At 35.5% G+C, this 19152-nt stretch overlaps 1 protein-coding gene across 1 annotated transcript in view; it reads right to left on the reverse strand.

Annotated features, from left to right (window-relative positions):
• The window catches only part of ephb1 (EPH receptor B1), a 194193-nt gene that overhangs the window by 173553 nt on the left and 1488 nt on the right, over nt 1–19152 (reverse strand). Inside the window, exon 3 of the mRNA XM_073849352.1 lies at nt 18532–18596. Within this exon, the coding sequence (XP_073705453.1) occupies nt 18532–18596 (65 nt within the window). The remainder of the gene's footprint in view (nt 1–18531; nt 18597–19152) is intronic.

Consider the following 19152-nt stretch of genomic DNA (forward strand, 5'->3'; position numbering starts at 1 on the left):
AGAGGGAATGAGGAAATGATGCAACCGAGACTTGACCTCTCATTTCCCACTTGAGCACCACGACGCGACACGTCAAAGCACACGCGCTAACCGCTAGGCCTCCACCCTTGTCATTTTCAGAAAGGCACATGAGATTTAAAGCAAAAAAGGAGGAAAAGAAAAAGCAGCAGCAAAACAAAGGTATTCCATCATCCGTCACCGCAGCAATAATGGAACTCTCCAGGATCCCAACATCCATTTCCCATCTATGACAAGGCTTTAAATAGCGCTGTACGTGCGACTGGGTATATTTTGCTTTCGCGACACATATGTGTGTGGGTTAAGAGTGTCCTTAAGCTGAATAATTCAGATGTGAGATGGGAGTAAACAGGGTTAGCAGGAGCGGTGGAGAGACCTAACCTATCTGCAATGAAGAAAATAATTACCCCTCGACTCGAAGTTCACCATAAACACTGATCTCCGGCTCTTAACCTCACTCTAATAAAGCTGTATGGCTTTTCTAACAGTTTACAGCCTAGAAATATGATTTCTCACTCTCCTACAAATATATGGATTTACCAAGTCGACCACTTTATGTGAAGCAAATATTTCATGACAAGCTTCCTGTTCTTCAACATTTGCTGAGTGACTTGCCTGGAAGCCCCCCTAGAAACGTTGTAAAAATGTGTCATGTTTGGTTTATCTTGTTATAGCGGCATAAAAGATTGAGACAGGGGGTGGTTTAGTGCTTAATGTATTGTGTTAATGGCCATGAGTTACACAGAAAGAGAGAGTTTTGCCCAACAACCCAGTGCCTACTGCTGTTAGGACTCCAACATGATGGCACTCATAAACAACCATTCATCATATCGGTCTCCTGCTGAGAGAGAGAAAGAGACAGGACTGTCCAAATAAGACTAAAAGACAGCAAACAACAGACAGCTTGAAAAAGATGAAAATTCTTCGAAATATTTCTCACTTGGATCTCTAACATGGAGGAAAAAAGAAAAATCTCTTATCCAGATGGTCATCAACCGCAACCTTTGAAGCTTAATAAGGCAGTCGTGATGGTTACAGAGACCCTGTGTTCTCTTGAGCAAATCCAAGGCTGTTCACTTTTATTAGAGCAATGAGAGAGAAACTGCAAACGGCCTCGAACAGTAAGCACTGAGCCAAGGTCCTCTGTACTATGAGACTGAACTCTCAAGGCAATAATAGCAGAACTTCCTGTTCCTCTAACCGCCTTCACAAACATGGTGGGCTGCAGAAAGATCTGCAGAATTTCAATGCTCACTATTCACAAAAATACATGCAGAGCTCTTAGTTTAATTACCATATTTATAAGAGAACAGAGGACTATTATCAAAAGCCCCAAAGCTTAAATTTACATAAAATATGTGATGTTTGTATTATAAATACAGCATGTTTTTAAATGGAAGGCCATTTTATGTTGGTATGAACTAGGGGTCGACCAATTATCTGTGCTGACATTAATCATTTTCATGGTTATCAATATTGATCATTTTCAAAACCGATTTGCTGATAAAATAATTTAAAAGCATTTAAAGAGAGTTTTTGTCAGAGCCCATTTTTTTCCTAATTTTGACATTCATTGTCATTTTTACACCAGACATATATACCGGTTTAAAATATCAGTTATCGGTTAAATATTGATTAATAATCGTATCGGCATCGACACTGAAAACACATTTTGGTCGACCCCTAACAACAACTACCTTACTAACAATCAATAAACAGTAATTAAATGGAAAAGCTATTTTATGTTGGTATAAACTAGGGGTCGACCGATTAATGGCGTTGATATTAAGCATTTTTATGGTTATCGATATCGATTTGCAGATAAAACTAATTTTAAAGCATTTACATAACGTTTTTTGTCAAAACCCTTGTTGTTCTTAATTTTGATATTTATTTTTTCACCAGACATATATATATATATATATATATCGGTTCAAATATCGGCTGTTGGTCTACTTGATCTGTAATAACCAGTATCGGCATCAGCCCTGAAAAACACATATTGGTCGACCCCTAACAACAACTACCTTACTAACAATCAATAAACAGTAATTTATTGAGGAAAAACGCTTTAGTCTAACAGGCATCCGATATTTACTAGCAATTTCTGAGTGAAAATGGTTTTTACAACAAATGTTTTTCACTGTAGTTCATACTAGGGGTCGACCGACCTGTGTTTTTCAGGACCGATGCTGATACTGATCATTACAGATCAAGTATTTGAACCGATATATATATGTCTGGTGTGAAAAATAAAAATTAATGTCAAAATTAAGAATAACAAGCTTTTAAATTAGGTTCAGGGTTAGTAAATATCGGATGCCTATTAGACTAGATTTTCCTCAATAAATTCTTAATTACTGCTTATTGTTTGTTAGTAAGGTAGTTGTTGTTAGGGGTTGACCGATATGTGTTTTTCAGGGCCAATGCCGATACAGATTATTACAGATCAAGTAAACCAATAACCGATATACCGTATATGTCTGATGTAAAAATGAGAATGAATGTCAAAATTAAGAATAACTAGGGTTCTGATAAAAACTTTCTTTAAATTGTTTCACAGGCAAATCTGTTTTGAAAATGGCCGATATCGATAACCATAATAATGCTTAATATCAGTGCAGATAATCGTCAACCCCAAGTTGTTGTAGTAGTTTTGTTTAGGTATTGGATGGGGTTAAGGGATTTGAAATACAGTCATGCAAAATAAAGCATTAATATCTGCTTTACAAGTGCTAATAAACATCCAATATGCTACAGTAGTAATATGCACACCAATAAGTTAGTAGTTAAAAGTAAATAGTGTTGCCTAATCTAAAGTGTTACCTAATAAAACACTGCATTAAACATGAAATTTTAAAGTAGAAAGACTGTAATAATAAGTATTTTCTTGTAAAACAATCCAATAATCTTATTTTTTTACAGTGTGCTTGAGGTACAGCATCAAATTTTAAGTCATCCAATAGCGTTTAGCCATGAAGTCACATCCCTCTTGAAGCATCCAGCACATGCTATTGTGCCTATAGGCCACGCCTCTCTCTAGGAGCATCCTGCTCCTAAACCACACCCCTTTAGAGACATGAACCTTAGCACACGCCCCTTAAAAGTATCTAGCCTATAGGCCATACCCCTTTAAAAGCCACTAAGCTACAAAGACAGACACTGTTTAAAACAGGTTGTATTCAAAATAAAATGCAGTTATTTCTGCCATATATTACCATATGCTAGAGCTATTCTGAATTCAGCCCGACTTTGGCATTTAGCTTTATTTGCCTGCTTAAATAATGTTTTGGTGTAATTAGCTGACTGAAAGAGGCAAGTAAACACTTTCTCTCATCTCTAAAAGCAAAACGACCCTTGCCCACAGGGAATCTGTTACTTTTTCACATTGACCGCCATTGACTGTGTGGGAAATTTTTGCAGAAGGCATATAAATATGGTAATTAAACTAAGAGTGCCACATTTTGGGCTGTAAATATCATCTGCTCAAAAATCTGCTGAACAGGTTTCACCACAAATGAAACCTGAGTTCTTGGTATAAAGTTCAAGAGACCAAAAAAAAACATTTCTGAAAACTCAACACCAACAGAATGAGACCCTCCGTTCTGTCACAAAGACAATCAATGGTTCTTTTGTGTCGAAATAGTAGATTGTATTAGCCAAGGTCATATACGAAGAAGAACAGTTAACAAAATCTGGCCTCTAAAAATGTACAGTAATTTTAGCAAGAATAAAGGAACAAAAGAAAGATACAATAAAGCTTGTCTTGGCTCAATTTGAGAGCCTGACTGCAAAACACAAAAAAACATTCTGGTTCTTAAAGGAGTAGTTCACTTTCAGAACAACAATTTACAGATAATTTACTCACCCCCTTGTCATCCAAGATGTTTATGTCTTTTCTTCTTCAGTCGTCAAGAAATTATGTTTTCTGAGATAAACATTTCTGGAAATTTCTCCATACAATGGTCTTAAATGGTGCCCCGATTTTTTAATCTTCAAAATGCTGTTTAAATGCAGCTTCAAATGGCTGTAAACAATCCCAGCTGACGAAGAAGGGTCTTGTCTACCGAAACGTTTTTCTTAGAAAAATATATTTTTATATACCTTTTAAGCACTGAAACTCATCCAGCACTAGGGCTTGTAGTGCGCGTTCCCGACTTTACGTACTCACGTCGAAAGGTCACGCGTGACGTATGCGAAACTACAGACCCAGTGTTTACAAAGCGAACATTAGAAGAGAGAAGTGCAACGCAATCAAATACTCTTTAGCAACAAGGTACAACATAAAGTACAATGATGTCGGACGACTTTGAAGCTGGAGGAGCACATGAGATGGAGTTTTTCACCGTTTCCTACCTTTTTGAGCCAGAATACACAGATGATGAACTCTGTCAGAGAGAGAATACAGCGGCGGCGACACAAGCCTCGGGCAGACCGCGTTCAAACGAGACGAGATGGTGGTGCAAGTGTGGAAAATGCCAGCCATTTCCAACGGAGCAGGAATCTCAGTGCTGTCACGACCAGACCACATCTGTTCCACTGTTACAAACAATCGGCGAGTCAGGTGATGGGACTGCTTCAAGCATTCGCTGCGTTACGGAGCACAGTGGACGTAGTACGTGGAGTCGGGAACGCGCACTACAAGCCCTAGTACTGGACGAGTTTCAGTGCTTAAAGGTATGTAAAAATATATTTTTCTAAGAAAATGACCGAACGTTTTCTTCATCGACTGGCATTGTTTACAGCCATTTGAAGCCGCATTTAAACGGCATTTTGAAGATTCAAAAATCGGGGCACCATTTAAGTCCATTATATGGAGAAATTCCCAGATGCGTTTATCTCAAAAAATATAATTTCTTGACGACTGAAGAAAAAAAGACATAAATATCTTGGATGACAAGGGGGAGAGTAAATTATCTGTAAATTGTTGTTCTGAAAGTGAACTACTCCTTTAAGAACTCTTGCTACCTTCTTAGAATTTTTTAACTTATTGGAAATTTCTTAACTTCTTTAATAAGATTTTCACCATTCCTGCCCCAGAAGTTGCAGTCGGGTCAGTTGACCTTTAAAACCCAGCTGTAAAATTGCATATAGATGCCAAGTAAACACAATAACCCCTTCTGAGGAACCAAAGATATTCAGATTGTCAGAGTTTTCGAGTTGTTGTTTTTTTTTTCAGTCGGTTCTTATAAACTGCAAAGTGGACCAGAGTGTATGCCTGCAGTCAAAAGTTTAGCTCAGTGAGACAAGACACAGCGGGACACTCAGTCTATGGAAAAACGTGTCTTGTTTTTAGGACAAGACATTAAATCACCTCCTCAAAGTGGCCTCGGCTGAGTTGTGCGTATACGTAGAGCTGTTGCTAAGTATAAAAGAGAACAAGACATTAAATATACAAGAAAGAAGGGCAGATATTCTTGTGTACATCCACTTAAGTGATCTAAAGGCAGAAAATGCTGCGAGAACATCTATTCTCACACAGAGGGGGGGAAAAAGCCTGTGCGCGCTGCCACTTGTCACTAAGCGTTAACTCAAAACGAGCTACAAGTCCATCGCCAACAGACTTTACAAACGCATACTCGTCCATTTGGGTTCTTAAGCGACCCAAAGCACTTAACACTGAAAAATCACTTTAAAACACACACATACTGCACCCTGAAGTGTGCGAAGGACAGCACTTTGTGTAGTGTCAGTGCGGGCCATCGCTCTTTGGAGAACAGTGAAGAACTCTTAATGTGCACGAGTAGAGACAACATAGCGTACACGAGTGCCACCTTCTCTTTCGCATTTCCTCTTGATAATTTGGTGCAAAACTACACTTAACCTTGAGTTCATCCTAAAATAAACCAGCAGTGCACAATGAAAACATTAAAATACTAGATTTTTTACATTTTTGAGTGCCACTTGTTGGTGCAAAACTTAAGAGTCACAATGCTGGGTGGTTTTGGTGATACACTCACACAAATTATATATATATTGTTGGGTAGAAACTGATCACATGTAATCTGTATTACATAATCAGATAAAAAAAAAGTAGCCTACTTAGTTATATTCAATCACGTTTTAAAATGTTCATAATCAAATTACAGATACTTTTTTATGGATTACATAATTACTAGTGCTGTCAAAGTGATTAATCACATCCAAAATCGAAAAGTTTGTGTTTGCATAATGTATGCGTGTACTGTGTATTTTTAAATGTATAAGTATATATTTTCCTTAAATTTTCGTTTCTAAATAACCTACTGTAATGTAATGTTTAAGGCATTTCATGATATTGATAAAAAGAATGGAATATATATTTTTCTCTCTCTCTCTTTTTATCTGATAAACTAGTGAAAAATGATAAGTTAGTCCAAAAGTAATCTAAAAGTAATCAAAAAAGGAGTCAGACTACATTACCCAATACATTACTACAGTTATGGTCAAAAGTTTACATCCCCATTTCAGAATCTGTAAAATGTTAATTATTTTACCAATATAAGAGGGATCATACAAAATGCATGTTATTGTTTATTTAGTACTGACTTGAATAAGATATTTCACATAAGGACAATTACATATAGTCCACAAGAAAAAATAATAGTTGAATTTGTAAAAATGACCCGTTCAAAAGTTTACATACAGTACACTTTATTCTTAATACGGTGTTGTTACCTAAATGATCCACAGCTGTGTTTTTTGTTTAGTGATAGCTGTTCACAAGTCTCTTGTTAGTCCTGAACAGGTAAACTTCCCGTTGTTCTTCAGAAAAAATCCTTCAGGTCCCACAAATTCTTTGGTTTTCCAGAATTTTGTGTATTTCAACTCTTTTCAACAGTGACTGAATGATTTTGAGATCCATCTTTTCACACTGAGGACAATTGAGGGACTCATATGCAACTATTACAGAAGGTTCAAATGTTCACTGATGGAAGGAAATCCACCTGAAGGAAAAACTATGCATTAAGAGCCAGGGGGTGAAAACTTTTGAATTTGAAGATCGGGTAAATGAAACTTATTTTGTCTTCTGGCAAACATGTAATTATCTTTTGTAGCCTCTGAAGGGCAGTACTAAATGAAAAAAAATATGATATTTAGGCAAAATAAGCAAAAATGTACACATCTTCATTCTGTTCAAAAGTTTTCACCCCCCAGCTCCTAATGTATAATTTTTCCTTCTGGAGCATCCGTGAGCATTTGAACCTTCTGTAATAGTTGCATATGAGTCCCTCAGTTGTCCTCAGCATGAAAAGTTGGATCTCAAAATCATACAGTCATCGTTGGAAAGGGTTCAAATACACAAAAATGCTGGAAAACCAAAGGATTTTTCTGAAGAACAGCAGGCAGTTTAATTGTTCAATGAACAACTATCAGGGACTCATGAACAACTATCACTAAAAAAAAAACACAGCTTTGGATCATTCAGGTAACAACATAGTACTAAGAATCAAGGGGGTGTATACTTTTGAACGGGCTATATTTTTATAAATTCAACTGTAAGTGGACTATTTGTAAACATCTTTTCTGTGAACTATCTTATTCAGGTCAGTACTAAATGAACAATAACATGCATTTGGTACAACTGTTTTGAACAAACAAACAAACTTAGGAATAGAAACACCTTTCTTGCAAGTGAAACACTCTATATGAAGATGGTTGAGAAAAAGAACACTGATGAAATATATCCCAACCACACGAAAGAATCTTTGTGTGTCCTCCAGTTGTTTTTTGTCTTTCTTTTCTCTCTTTTTCTACCGACAGATTTTATTATAAAAGCGAGAGCAGGGTGTCCCTAAGGAAATATGCAGCGTCTGTACAATATCTGCTCTTAGACATCAATAAACGTCTGGACTTGACTTCTCAAAGATGATTCTGCAACAGATAGATGGCGTCTACAGCTACGGTTATCTGCTGAATGAATCTTAGGCTGCTCATTCGTTAGTGAGGTGGAAATGTGCCACATATAGGGAGTCAGCGGCAGGTACATACTGCTAGAATAACACCTATTTGACACCACACACAGAGGTAGAACCTATAGCAAAGCAACAGCAGTATCAGATTCAGATGCTTTCATACTGTGACTCTATATAGAAATAACAAAATGATCAAATTCAGCACAGTGCTACATACAGCACATTTGTAGTACTATTGCTGTAAATGCTTAATATTGGTGCCATAATAATTATGAGCAGCAAATCAGCATATTAGAATGATTTCTGAAGGATCAGGTGACAAGAGTGAAGTAATACTGCTGAAAATTCAGCTTTGCATTACGGGAATAAATCACATTTTAAAATATATTTACATAGAAAACTGTTTAAATTGGAATAATATTTCACAATATTACTGTATATGTTATCTAATAAATGTAGCCTTGATGAGCATTTCAAAAACAAAATAATCTTACTGGCAACTCTTTTGAACACGAGTGTATTTAAAAAAACAACAACAACAAAAACACTGATTAAGTACAGGTTTCTTTGCAGTGTAGGGCTAAGCAAAATACTTCCCAAAGCGAGGATGAGTGGGTGAGATGAGAAAAGAGAGGGTAAAATGAAAGATGAATAAAGAGGGAATGGAACGAAGGGCATCTGAAAAGCTGCAGGCTCACGGACGGCTGTGATTGAGCTGAGAGAAAACAGCAAAAGATAGTGACCGTCCTTGTTTAGCTTGTCAGAGAGAAGGATGGAGGGCTAAATTGCTTTCAAAAGAACAGAAGAGCAAAAAGACTGGGTAGACTTCAATTAAGGCCTTTTTTAATCTACCACACACACATACACAGCTTTTTCTATACTACTGCAGACCAGGCATCTCAATTGGTACATCCAGAGAAACCACTGAAGGGAATCACAAGGCACAGAGACAGCATTTTCTCATTCAATGAAAGCACAGAAGCTGTCAAGCTTCAAAAATGACCAAAAAGTAGAGTTAAAAACTTAGGTCTTTTTGTTCAATGGATGAAAAAACAGCAGAGCTCCAACACATAAAATACATCAAAGTGACAATAAAACTTTTACATAATTACAAATGATTTCCATTTCAAAAATTGTTATCCCTGAAAAAAAGGAGAACATTTGGCTGAGATACAACTAATTGAAAATCTGGAATCTAAGACTGCAAAAAAATCTAAATATTGAGAAAATCGCCTTTACAACTGTGCACATGAAGTTCTTAGCAATGCATATTATTAATCAAAAATTAAGATTTGATATATTTATGGTAGGAAATTGACTAAACTTAATACCCTAATGATTTTTGGCATAAAAAAATCAATCATTTTGACTCATACAATGTATTCTTGGCTATTGCTACAAATATATCAGTGCTACTTAAGACTGATTTTGTGGTCCAGAGTCACAAATGTTATTACCATCTTGAGCAGCAAATCAGCAAATCAGCATGATTTCTGAAGGATCATGTGACAGTAAAGACTGGTACTCAAAACTGACAGCATTGGAAACAAATGGAAGTCTCATCTAGTGTAAATGTCTGGAACTGCAACCAAAGAAAATCTTACTGAAAGCTCATTTTTTGAGATATCAGCCTCAAATTTGGAACACAACTTGTTTAGTTTAATGGTTTTGATTTTGTTGCAGTTTTAAGGTCCTTGCACACTGAGTCCGAAATGTTCACATGCGAAAATTGAATTTTGGCATAATTGGTATCGATGTTCTCGACATAACCCAAGGAATATATTGAGCTTACTTTCCTTACAATAGACCAATTTAATCAAATGTTATTAGCATTTTTACTAAAATTTCTTTCAAACTTTTTGGCACTGCCCCCAAACATTTTGAGTACTGTCAGGGCATGGTGCCGAATAACGATACGCTAGTGTGTTTGTAAAATATTGAATTTTACCAAAAAAATTAAAAATGGGCGACACCCAAAATGGCTGATGGGAAATTAGGAAAATTAGGGTATGGTTAGACTCAGCAAACTCCAAATCTAAAAAGATTTTTGAGAGAATTTTGTGATTTTTGGCCAAACCATTCAGAGGTTATAAGCAAAAAGCGCCTTTTTTTATATCTCCTGACCACTAGGTGGCACTGCGCCTAAACTGTGCAGGCAGCCTCAGGTCATGGTTGGTATAACACACACCAACTTTGGTTTTAATATGCCAAACCGTTGTGGAGATATAGCCTTATATTCATTTTTGCGTGCTATTCGTCAAATTCGTTCAAGCATTATTCAAGAACGGTTTGACTAATCAACTTGAATTCTAGAACTTTTTGCCAACATGGTCTGAAGATGATCTGAGCCAATTTTGGTAAAAATCAGACAAACTGTCTAGGACGAACTATTAAAAATTCCAAAGTTATTAGCATAAACATGAGTGAAATTTTGGACAAGTGGTGGCGCTAGAGAGTTTGAGATAGTGATACCAAATTTGCTGTGGTTAATGATTAGACTGTCCTCTATCAGTGTGCCAAATTTCATAACTTTGCCGCAAGGGGCTCTATGGGCTGCCATAGATTCGCACGGAAGAAGCATAATAATAAGAATGCCAACAGATACAATAGGTGCAATCGCACCTTCTGTGCTTGGCCCGTAATAAAAAATCAATCATTTTCCTGCCATGCGAGGAGTACCAGAGGGCTCCTTTCAGATGTTTTTGCTAAAGGTTTGTATGTGTTTTTAAGCTGAAGTAATGATGACTTCTCCAGTAAGACATCTTAGGGAACTTTTCTAGGTTTGTAGGCTAAGGGTACAAACACACAGACACCGTCTCCCAGCTAAATTTGTTTAACATATTTGCATGCGACTGTCATAAACAGCCAGTGGCGGCGCTCTTGTTGCTTATGGTGCAAAAAAGAGGCATAGTGACAACTAAGAGTCTCTCGCATGACACAGCCCTGACAATTAATTCAGATTCATATGGACTGAGTGTCCACTTTCCCTTCCAAATCACCCAGTCCCCACACGATCAATATGTTCACACATGCTAAAGTACGATTGCTGTGACAGCAGAATGGTATAGCACATACATTGTATAATCAAGAGCACATCTCTAAGTCTCTAGAGAGCATTACACGCATACATACACAGACTGGGATGATGAATTAAATATGGGCTGCTGAAGAAGCAGCCGACCTCTGACCTCTGGGTGAGGGACGGGGCGAGCAGGCGTGAAAGGTAATCGCAGAGACAGAGGGGAACAATCGGCCATTCGAGCTCAAGATGCGTGTGTGAGCCTTTTAAGCAGAGTGGCCGGCTGAGGTCTGCGAGGAATTGGGGATTTTAGGGATTTCTTTAGGTGAAAAGGAGAGGGGGGCTAATGGAAGGCTAGATGTATTGGAGAAAGACGGATGCGGGTGCGCTGGAGGGGGCAGCTGTGAGAACTCGCCAAATGGTGTGAATGAATCGTGAACTCAGTCAATAGTGCGTGTGAAGGACGAGCAGGGTTAAACCTCCACATGTGACCCAAAAGAGAAAATGAAGTGAGGAGAAAAGAGGATAAGAGGAAGAAATCGCAAATGAAATGGAGAGAGACAAAACAACTCCATTCAGCAAAACAAAATAATGTCTCACAATATATAGTCCAATAGAAAGGGGGAAAAACTGATCCCAGAATAGAACCGTAATATAGAATGAATGAATGAATGTGTAAGTAAATAAATAAATAAAATCAGTATAATAATATACATTATCTGAAATAAATGTGAGTGGCGCTTATGTGTGAAAATAAATTGAATAAAAATATTTTAAATAAATAAATAAATAAATGTGTGGAGTATTTATCCATTATGAATATGCCACCACAAAGTGGTCTTTCTTTTAACAAAGTTAAAAGAAAAAAAAATAAATGTAAAAAAGAATGAAAGAAACAAACAAACAAATAAATAAAATTACTATAAGTGACAAAGTAAACAAATAAATATGAGTACTTTATTCATGAAAAACATACCACCATGAAGTGACAAAATGAATAGAAAAAATAAATAAATAAAATTCAATCAATTAAAAATATTGAAGATAAAAATAATAATAAAATAAACAAATAAATGAATTTGATTAGTGTATGAAAAACATGCCACCATGAGGTAACAAAATTATTAGAAAAAAAATCTATTAAATAAAAAATAATAATAATTAAATAATAAATAAATATTATAAATAAACAAATAAATAAATAATGTGAGTAGTGTTTATCCATAAAAAAACATGCTACCACGAAGTGGCAAAATTAATATAAAAATAAACAAATAAAATTCCATTTTAAAATATTTAAACAAAACAATAATAAAATAAACAAATAAATAAATGTGAGTAGTGTTTATCCATGAAAAACATGGCACCACGAAGTGGCAAAATTAATATAAAACAAAACAAAACAAATAAATTAATACATTTAGTACAGTAATATACATTATCTGAAATAAATGTGAGTGGTTCTTATCTGTGAAAAACAGATTAATATAAATGAATACATTAAAAAAAAGAGTAGTGTTATCCATGAAAACCATGGCACCACGAAGTGGCAAAATTAATACAAAAAATAAACAAATAAAATTAAATTTAAAACAATATCTAAACTAAATAATTAAATAAATAATGTGAGTAGTGTTTATCCATGAAAAACATGCCAACATGAAGTGTCAAAATTAATAGAAAAATTAAACAAATTAAATTCTATTAAAAAATATTTTTAAAAATAATAATAAAATACACAAATAAATAAATGTTGGTGTTTATCCTTGAAAAACATGCCACCATAAAGTGTCAAAATTAATAGAAAAAAAAACTAAACAAAACAAACAAACAAAGAAAATTTGTATAATAATTAGTGGTGGGCCGTTATCGGCGTTAACGTGCTGCGTTAACGTGAAACTCTTATCGCGCGATAAAAAAAATATCGCCGTTAATCTATTCTCAAATTTGGGTTGGGAGCTGGGTCTAAACTACGCAAGCTATGATGACTTTCACCTTGATAGTTTAACGCGGATGTATACCGAAGACTGTAGAATATGGTCGCGCGTTTAAGTCTCCTCCGCCAAAACACAGACGGGATCGCGTCGTCCTCCATTCATAAAAACCGAATCTACTATAGCGAAATGCCACGTAAATTCGTCGTTTTTTGGATTCATAAATCAAATGTTGGTCAGTCACTTAATTCAAATCGCGATATGGACTAGTGTATGTGAAAACTGAAATGCAAAAAGACCGTTTTAATATGAATCCGATATGTTCCGTTTGCCTAGCTGTATGTATTAATAATGGAGACCAGCTTTTACTACACGCATAGTGAAACACACGTGACGCTCCCGGTAATTTTTGGCATTTTCATCTCACATGAACAGATAAACTCAATCTCCCAAACTGCTGTGAGTGTCACTTTTACCGTTTCATTTGAGAAAACTAGCATCATATCATACTGTATACACAGAAACTTCACGGCAACCTGTCAAAATAAAAGTACGGTGTAACATGTAATGGGCTGGGTAGGTGTTGACGTTAAAAAAACACAATCTAATAGGGAGAAAAAATAATTTCAGTGTTAGTTAGTTAGTAAACACAAGTACATCTAATTGAACATAATTTATTTTCATCAACAAATTATCATAGAACAGCTTTATGAGCTTTATGATCCATTCTCAAAGACTTAAAGTCATTATTTGGGCAGCACACATATTCTGAATGCCTTCAGCAGAATTCAAATTAGCCATTTTAATCTAGATTAATCTAGATTAATTCCAAGATTTAATCTAGATTAATCTAGATTAAAAAAATTAATCTATGCCCACCCCTAATAATAATATACATTATCTAAAATAAATGTAAGTGGTGCTTGTCCATGAAAGACATGACACCACAAATGGACAAAATTGCAAGAAAAAAATAAAATTACTAAATAATAAAAATAAACAAATAAATAAATAAATATGAGTAGAGTTTATTCATGAAAAACAGTAGAAACAAATAAACAAAACAAAGCAAATAAATAAATGAGTATAATACTGTTTCCTAAAATAAATGTGAGTGATGCTTATCCATGAAAGACATGCCACCACAAATTGACAAAAAATAAGTAAATAAATATAAATAATAATACCAATATTAATTAAAAATAATACCATGAATGAAATAAATTGGACATTAACTAAAGTGTGAGTGGCTTGTCCATGCAAATCATTGCACCACTAACTGACAAAGTTTAACACTTGGTGTTTGTTCAGATACTTCAGCTGGAGCAATAGTAATGATAATGCTTGCCTCAGCAAACCGTGCTAATTAGAGAGAAGAATATGGCTGTCTGTAGCATGACGAGCTAATGGATTTCCTCTCGCTATATTCCCTGTCCATCACTGTCAGACGCGTGTGTCATACGCCTGTGTGGGTGTGTGAGTGTGGCCTCCGGTGACCATCTGTGGAGACTTTTATTATTAATTAATTTCAAAGCACAGCTGGTCAAACAAACAGAGAAAGAAAAAGAGAGCGAATCATATTAAATTACATTTTTAGACCATCTTTAAACAATCGACTTTCAGAATTGTAATTTGTTTTTAATATCTAATTTCATTTTTCATTTACTTCATTTATTCTAATTTACAAATGAATAAGACTAATTTAATGGCTAATTTACACTTTATTAAGCAAGTTGCAAATCACAGGTGATGAAAATGTATTTTGATGTTGCATAGTAACGTGAAGTGAAATTATTTTAGACCAATGAGATTTCAGTGTGGGCAGGGCAACAAATAAAATGTTAAAGAAACCTGCCAGGATATATTGACAATAATCTAAACAATAATCAAATAATCTGATTAAAAGAAATTAACTTTCCTATTACAAGGGGATATTTGACTCCTGAAAGTGATTTACAGAGGAATTTTGTTTTTACCTTTGTAATGGCATTTTTCTAGTATATCATCTTTTATGTCATCTCTTTTTATTTATATTTTTTAAGCTTTTTAAAATGTCTAATTAAAACAACAGAATAAGACCAAGTAGGATAATAACTAGTATCAGTATTAAAAAAATAATTTGTACTACAGAGGTGGCACAGAAAAACACAAAATTCATGTTGAGATTAATGTTTTAAACATAAATTTTTTAATACAGAAATTTGAATACAGAATACAGAAATGAAACTAAATATGCCAGTAGGTGGCGGCAAGACACTGATTTATTTACTGAATCATATCATTTATTTGATTCATTCGAACAGCTGATTTATTCAGGAACATTGAATCATTTAACTAGATTACTTTAAAAATGCACGTTCATTCATAAACAAAACACCGCCGTGTTTGAATAGAGATGTGCCGTGGCTCAGTTGTAACTTGTTTTAGACTATTTTTGACGACAAAATAGAGCAAAATCAGATAATAGTGTTCTAGTCAGACAATGTAAGTCACTTAACAATAACTTCTTGTTTAATTAACTGTTGTATTAATTAATATCTCATTTACAAACTCCCTTAAAAATCATTCAAATCTGTCCCTCATCTTAGTTCATTGTGATCTCACAAAGTTATATTATAATCAATGAAGCTCCCTTCACTGCACAATGTATCTCTTATTTATATTTTCTCTACACTTTATTTATAAAAAGATTTGTGAAATATGTCTGACACATTACTCAATGTTGCAAAAACACGTAGACACCTTTGAAGCTCCCCTGAGCGCAAACACAATTATGCTGATCGGGTCGGTCCACGATTTTGGCAAAAATCATAATCACGATTATTTTGGTCAATATTGTAATCACGAATATTTTACATGATTATGACTGGGTCCAAAACGTTATATTAGTGATTAATTTAAAGATAGCAATACAACATTATAAAAAGATACAAATAAAGGAAAGTGCTTTTTTTGGAAAAAAAAAAAAAATACTGAATACTTGTATGCAAGTCCGTAATAATTAAACATGCTTTGTTTCTAATTAAAACTACAAAAGTCCTTCATTCAAGAGCAGTGAGTGATTTTTATTTATGTATTTTCACGTTTTATTAATATTGAGCACAGAGACGGCAGAAGGAATATTATTTGTTGCCCCTTTAAGAGCCACACGAATGCAATATACTGTTACTAATGTATATTCATTCTCAACTGACAAGGGGAAAAATTCTTTTTTATTATTTCTTGATTCTCAATCAAGAAATCACTTAAATAGGACCTGCCTGGCAAAGTGAAGTAGACCAAAAGATCCTCAAAAGCTACACATCATGCTGAGATCCAAAGAAATTCTGGAAACAAATGAGAAAAAAGTAATCGAGATCTATCAGTCTGGAAAAGGTGTTCATGACTCCACCATAAGAAAAAGACTGGGCAAAAATGGCCTGCATGGCAGAGTTCCAAGACGAAAACCGCTGCTGAGCAAAAAGAACATAAAGGCTCGTCTCAGTTTTGCCAGAAAATGTCTTGATGATTCCCAAGACTTTTGGGAAAATACTCTGTGGACTGATGAGACAAAGTTGAACATTTTGGAAGGTGTGTGTCCCATTACATCTGGCGTACTGTAAATGTAACACAGCAATTCAGAAAAAGACCATCATACCGACAGTAAAATATTGTTGTGGTAGTGTGATGGTCTGGGGCTGTTTTGTTGCTTGTGGACCTGGAAGACTTGCTGTGATAAATGGAACCATGAATTCTGCCGTCTACCAAAAAATCCTGAAGGACAATGTCCGGCCATTTGTTCATGACCTCAAGCTGAAGCGAACTTGGGTTCTGCAGCAGGACAATGATCCAAAACACACCAGCAAATCCACCTCTGAATGGCTGAAGAAAAACAAAATGAAGACTTTGGAGTGGCCTAGTCAAAGTCCTGACCTGAATCCTATTGAGATGCTGTGGCGTGACCTTAAAAAGGCGGTTCATGCTCGAAAACCCTCCAATGTGGCTGAATTACAACAATTCTGCCAAGATGAGTGCACAGCGCTGTAAGAGACTCATTGCAAGTTATCGCAAACGCTTGATTGCAGTTGTTGCTGCTAAGGGTGGCCCAACCAGTTATCAAGTTTAGGGGGCAAACACTTTTTCACACAGGGCCATGTGGGTTTGGATTTTGTTTTCCCTTCATAATAAAAAACTTCATTCAAAAACTGCATGCACTGCAAAAAATGCTTTTCTTACTAAGATTTTTTGTCTTGTTTCCAGCCAAAATATCTAAACATTCTTAAATCAAGAAGGATTTTCTAGATGAGTAAAAAATAATGTCTTATTTTCAGAAAAAACAAGTCAAAATTAAGTGTGTTTTTGCTTGAAACAAGCAAAATAATCTGCCAATGGGGTAAGAAAAATAATCTTGTTTTCAGCTTGAAATAAGATTTTTTTTCTTACCCCATTGGCAGATTATTTTGCTTGTTCTAAGAAAAAAATCACTTAATTTTGGCTTGTTTTTTCTGAAAACAAGAAAATCATTTTTACTCGTCTAGAAAATCCTTCTTGATTTAAGAATTTTTAGATATTTTGGCTGGAAACAAGACAAAAAATCTAAGTAAGAAAAGCATTTTTTTGCAGTGTGTTGTGTTTACTTGTGTTATCTTTGATTGATATTTAAATTTGTTTGATGATCTGAAACATTAAAGTGTGACAAGAATGCAAAAAGCATGCAAAAAAAAATAAAAAATCAGGAAGGGGGCCAACACTTTTTCACACCACTGTTTAGGTGCGCACCTTGAGGAGCGAAAGTGCACCACTGGAAAGGGGCGGAATGGGGCGCAATAATAGTTTTATCTCGATAACTGTATTTTCATGATCGTTTGAAGCTGAAATCGAAACTGAATTTTGAATAATTGCACAGCCCTAGTGCTTCTAAATATTTTGTTCCATAGTAGCACGCAGTAGTTTTCAATCGCAAATGCAAGTGAAATGGTCGCACTGTAGAGCCCAGGTTGATTAGAAAAAAACCTTGTTCACACTCATAAAATTACAAAGTCACCATGCTACTGGGCTAACAGACATTTCTATTTGACAACAGCAACAGTACGAAAAAGCCCACGAGTATCACTTTCTACAGAACCTCCATGAAAAATGGAAAACACCCTGACAGCACACAATTTCTTGTGCCCTTATTGAGAGTTCAATGAAACCTTTATATTTCTCTCCAGGTTGAGCAGTGCCGGGGCTGTCATTACAGTTGCCTGCTCTCCTCCGGACAACATTTAGACAGATTCAGATGTGCATTTTTACTTTAAGTGGACCTATTATGTCATTAAGTCTTTCTGAATGTGAACTGCAGAGTGAAACGCGCATGCCGATTGCGATGAGGGTTTTGCTTTGTGCCTTCTGGTATGGAGAGAAAGAAGTGTGTGCTTGTGTGTGACGTTGATCTCTTAATTTCACCACTCAAACACGGCACCTGTAGTACAAACGCATTTTATGGTGTATTTTAGAGCTAATCTGAAAGCATTTCATCGCTCTTTCTCTGGTAAGCTGTTGCTGAAGGGTGAATAGAAGGAGGTTTTGGTTTAAACTGCTTTTCGGAAAATAAAAGACGCACTGTAAGTGTTTTAACACCGTATGTGTGTGAGCTATTCTGCAGGTCATGTATTCATGTATTCAGACACACACACACACTCACCCCTGATGAAGGGTACGCCGTCCACCCGAGCTCTGCTGTGGCGGTCCGGGTGTCCATTAATGTTTCTGAAAAGCAGACAAAACAGTTTTATGAGGAATCATGAATATTCATGTTGTATTTCAACAGAAAACAACTGAACTGGGTGGTTCAGATAAGAGTGGAATCCAAAATGTGTTGTTGTAGAGGACAGGACTGAAAAGCGCTGGTCTAGAATATAAACTCTCTGTGGCCCTATGTTTCTGAAGACTGATATAGGATAAGCTGTCTGTGTCCTTAAAGTGGTCAGCTCTTGTCTGACCTTATCAGAGGAGATATCTTTGACCAACCGGGAGAATAATCCACATACACACACTCCACCAAACGCTGATAAGATGGTTGAAAGCGATAAAAAAAAAACCCTGGATTGATACCTGACTTTAACATCAATGTCCATCAAAGCAGAAGTAACACACATACAAACTTCAACTAAACCATTTGTGATACAGTATGTGTGTCCCTCATAGTAACAGTATGTGTGTAAAAAAAATTAATGAACAGCTGATGGCAACATTTAGAGACCAAAAAAAGAAAGAAAAACTGTTTTATAGTACCTTTGTTCTTTTTTTTTGTCTTCGTTTTTTT

This window comes from Garra rufa, chromosome 10 (genome assembly GCF_049309525.1).
Source record: "Garra rufa chromosome 10, GarRuf1.0, whole genome shotgun sequence".
NCBI lineage: Eukaryota > Metazoa > Chordata > Actinopteri > Cypriniformes > Cyprinidae > Garra > Garra rufa.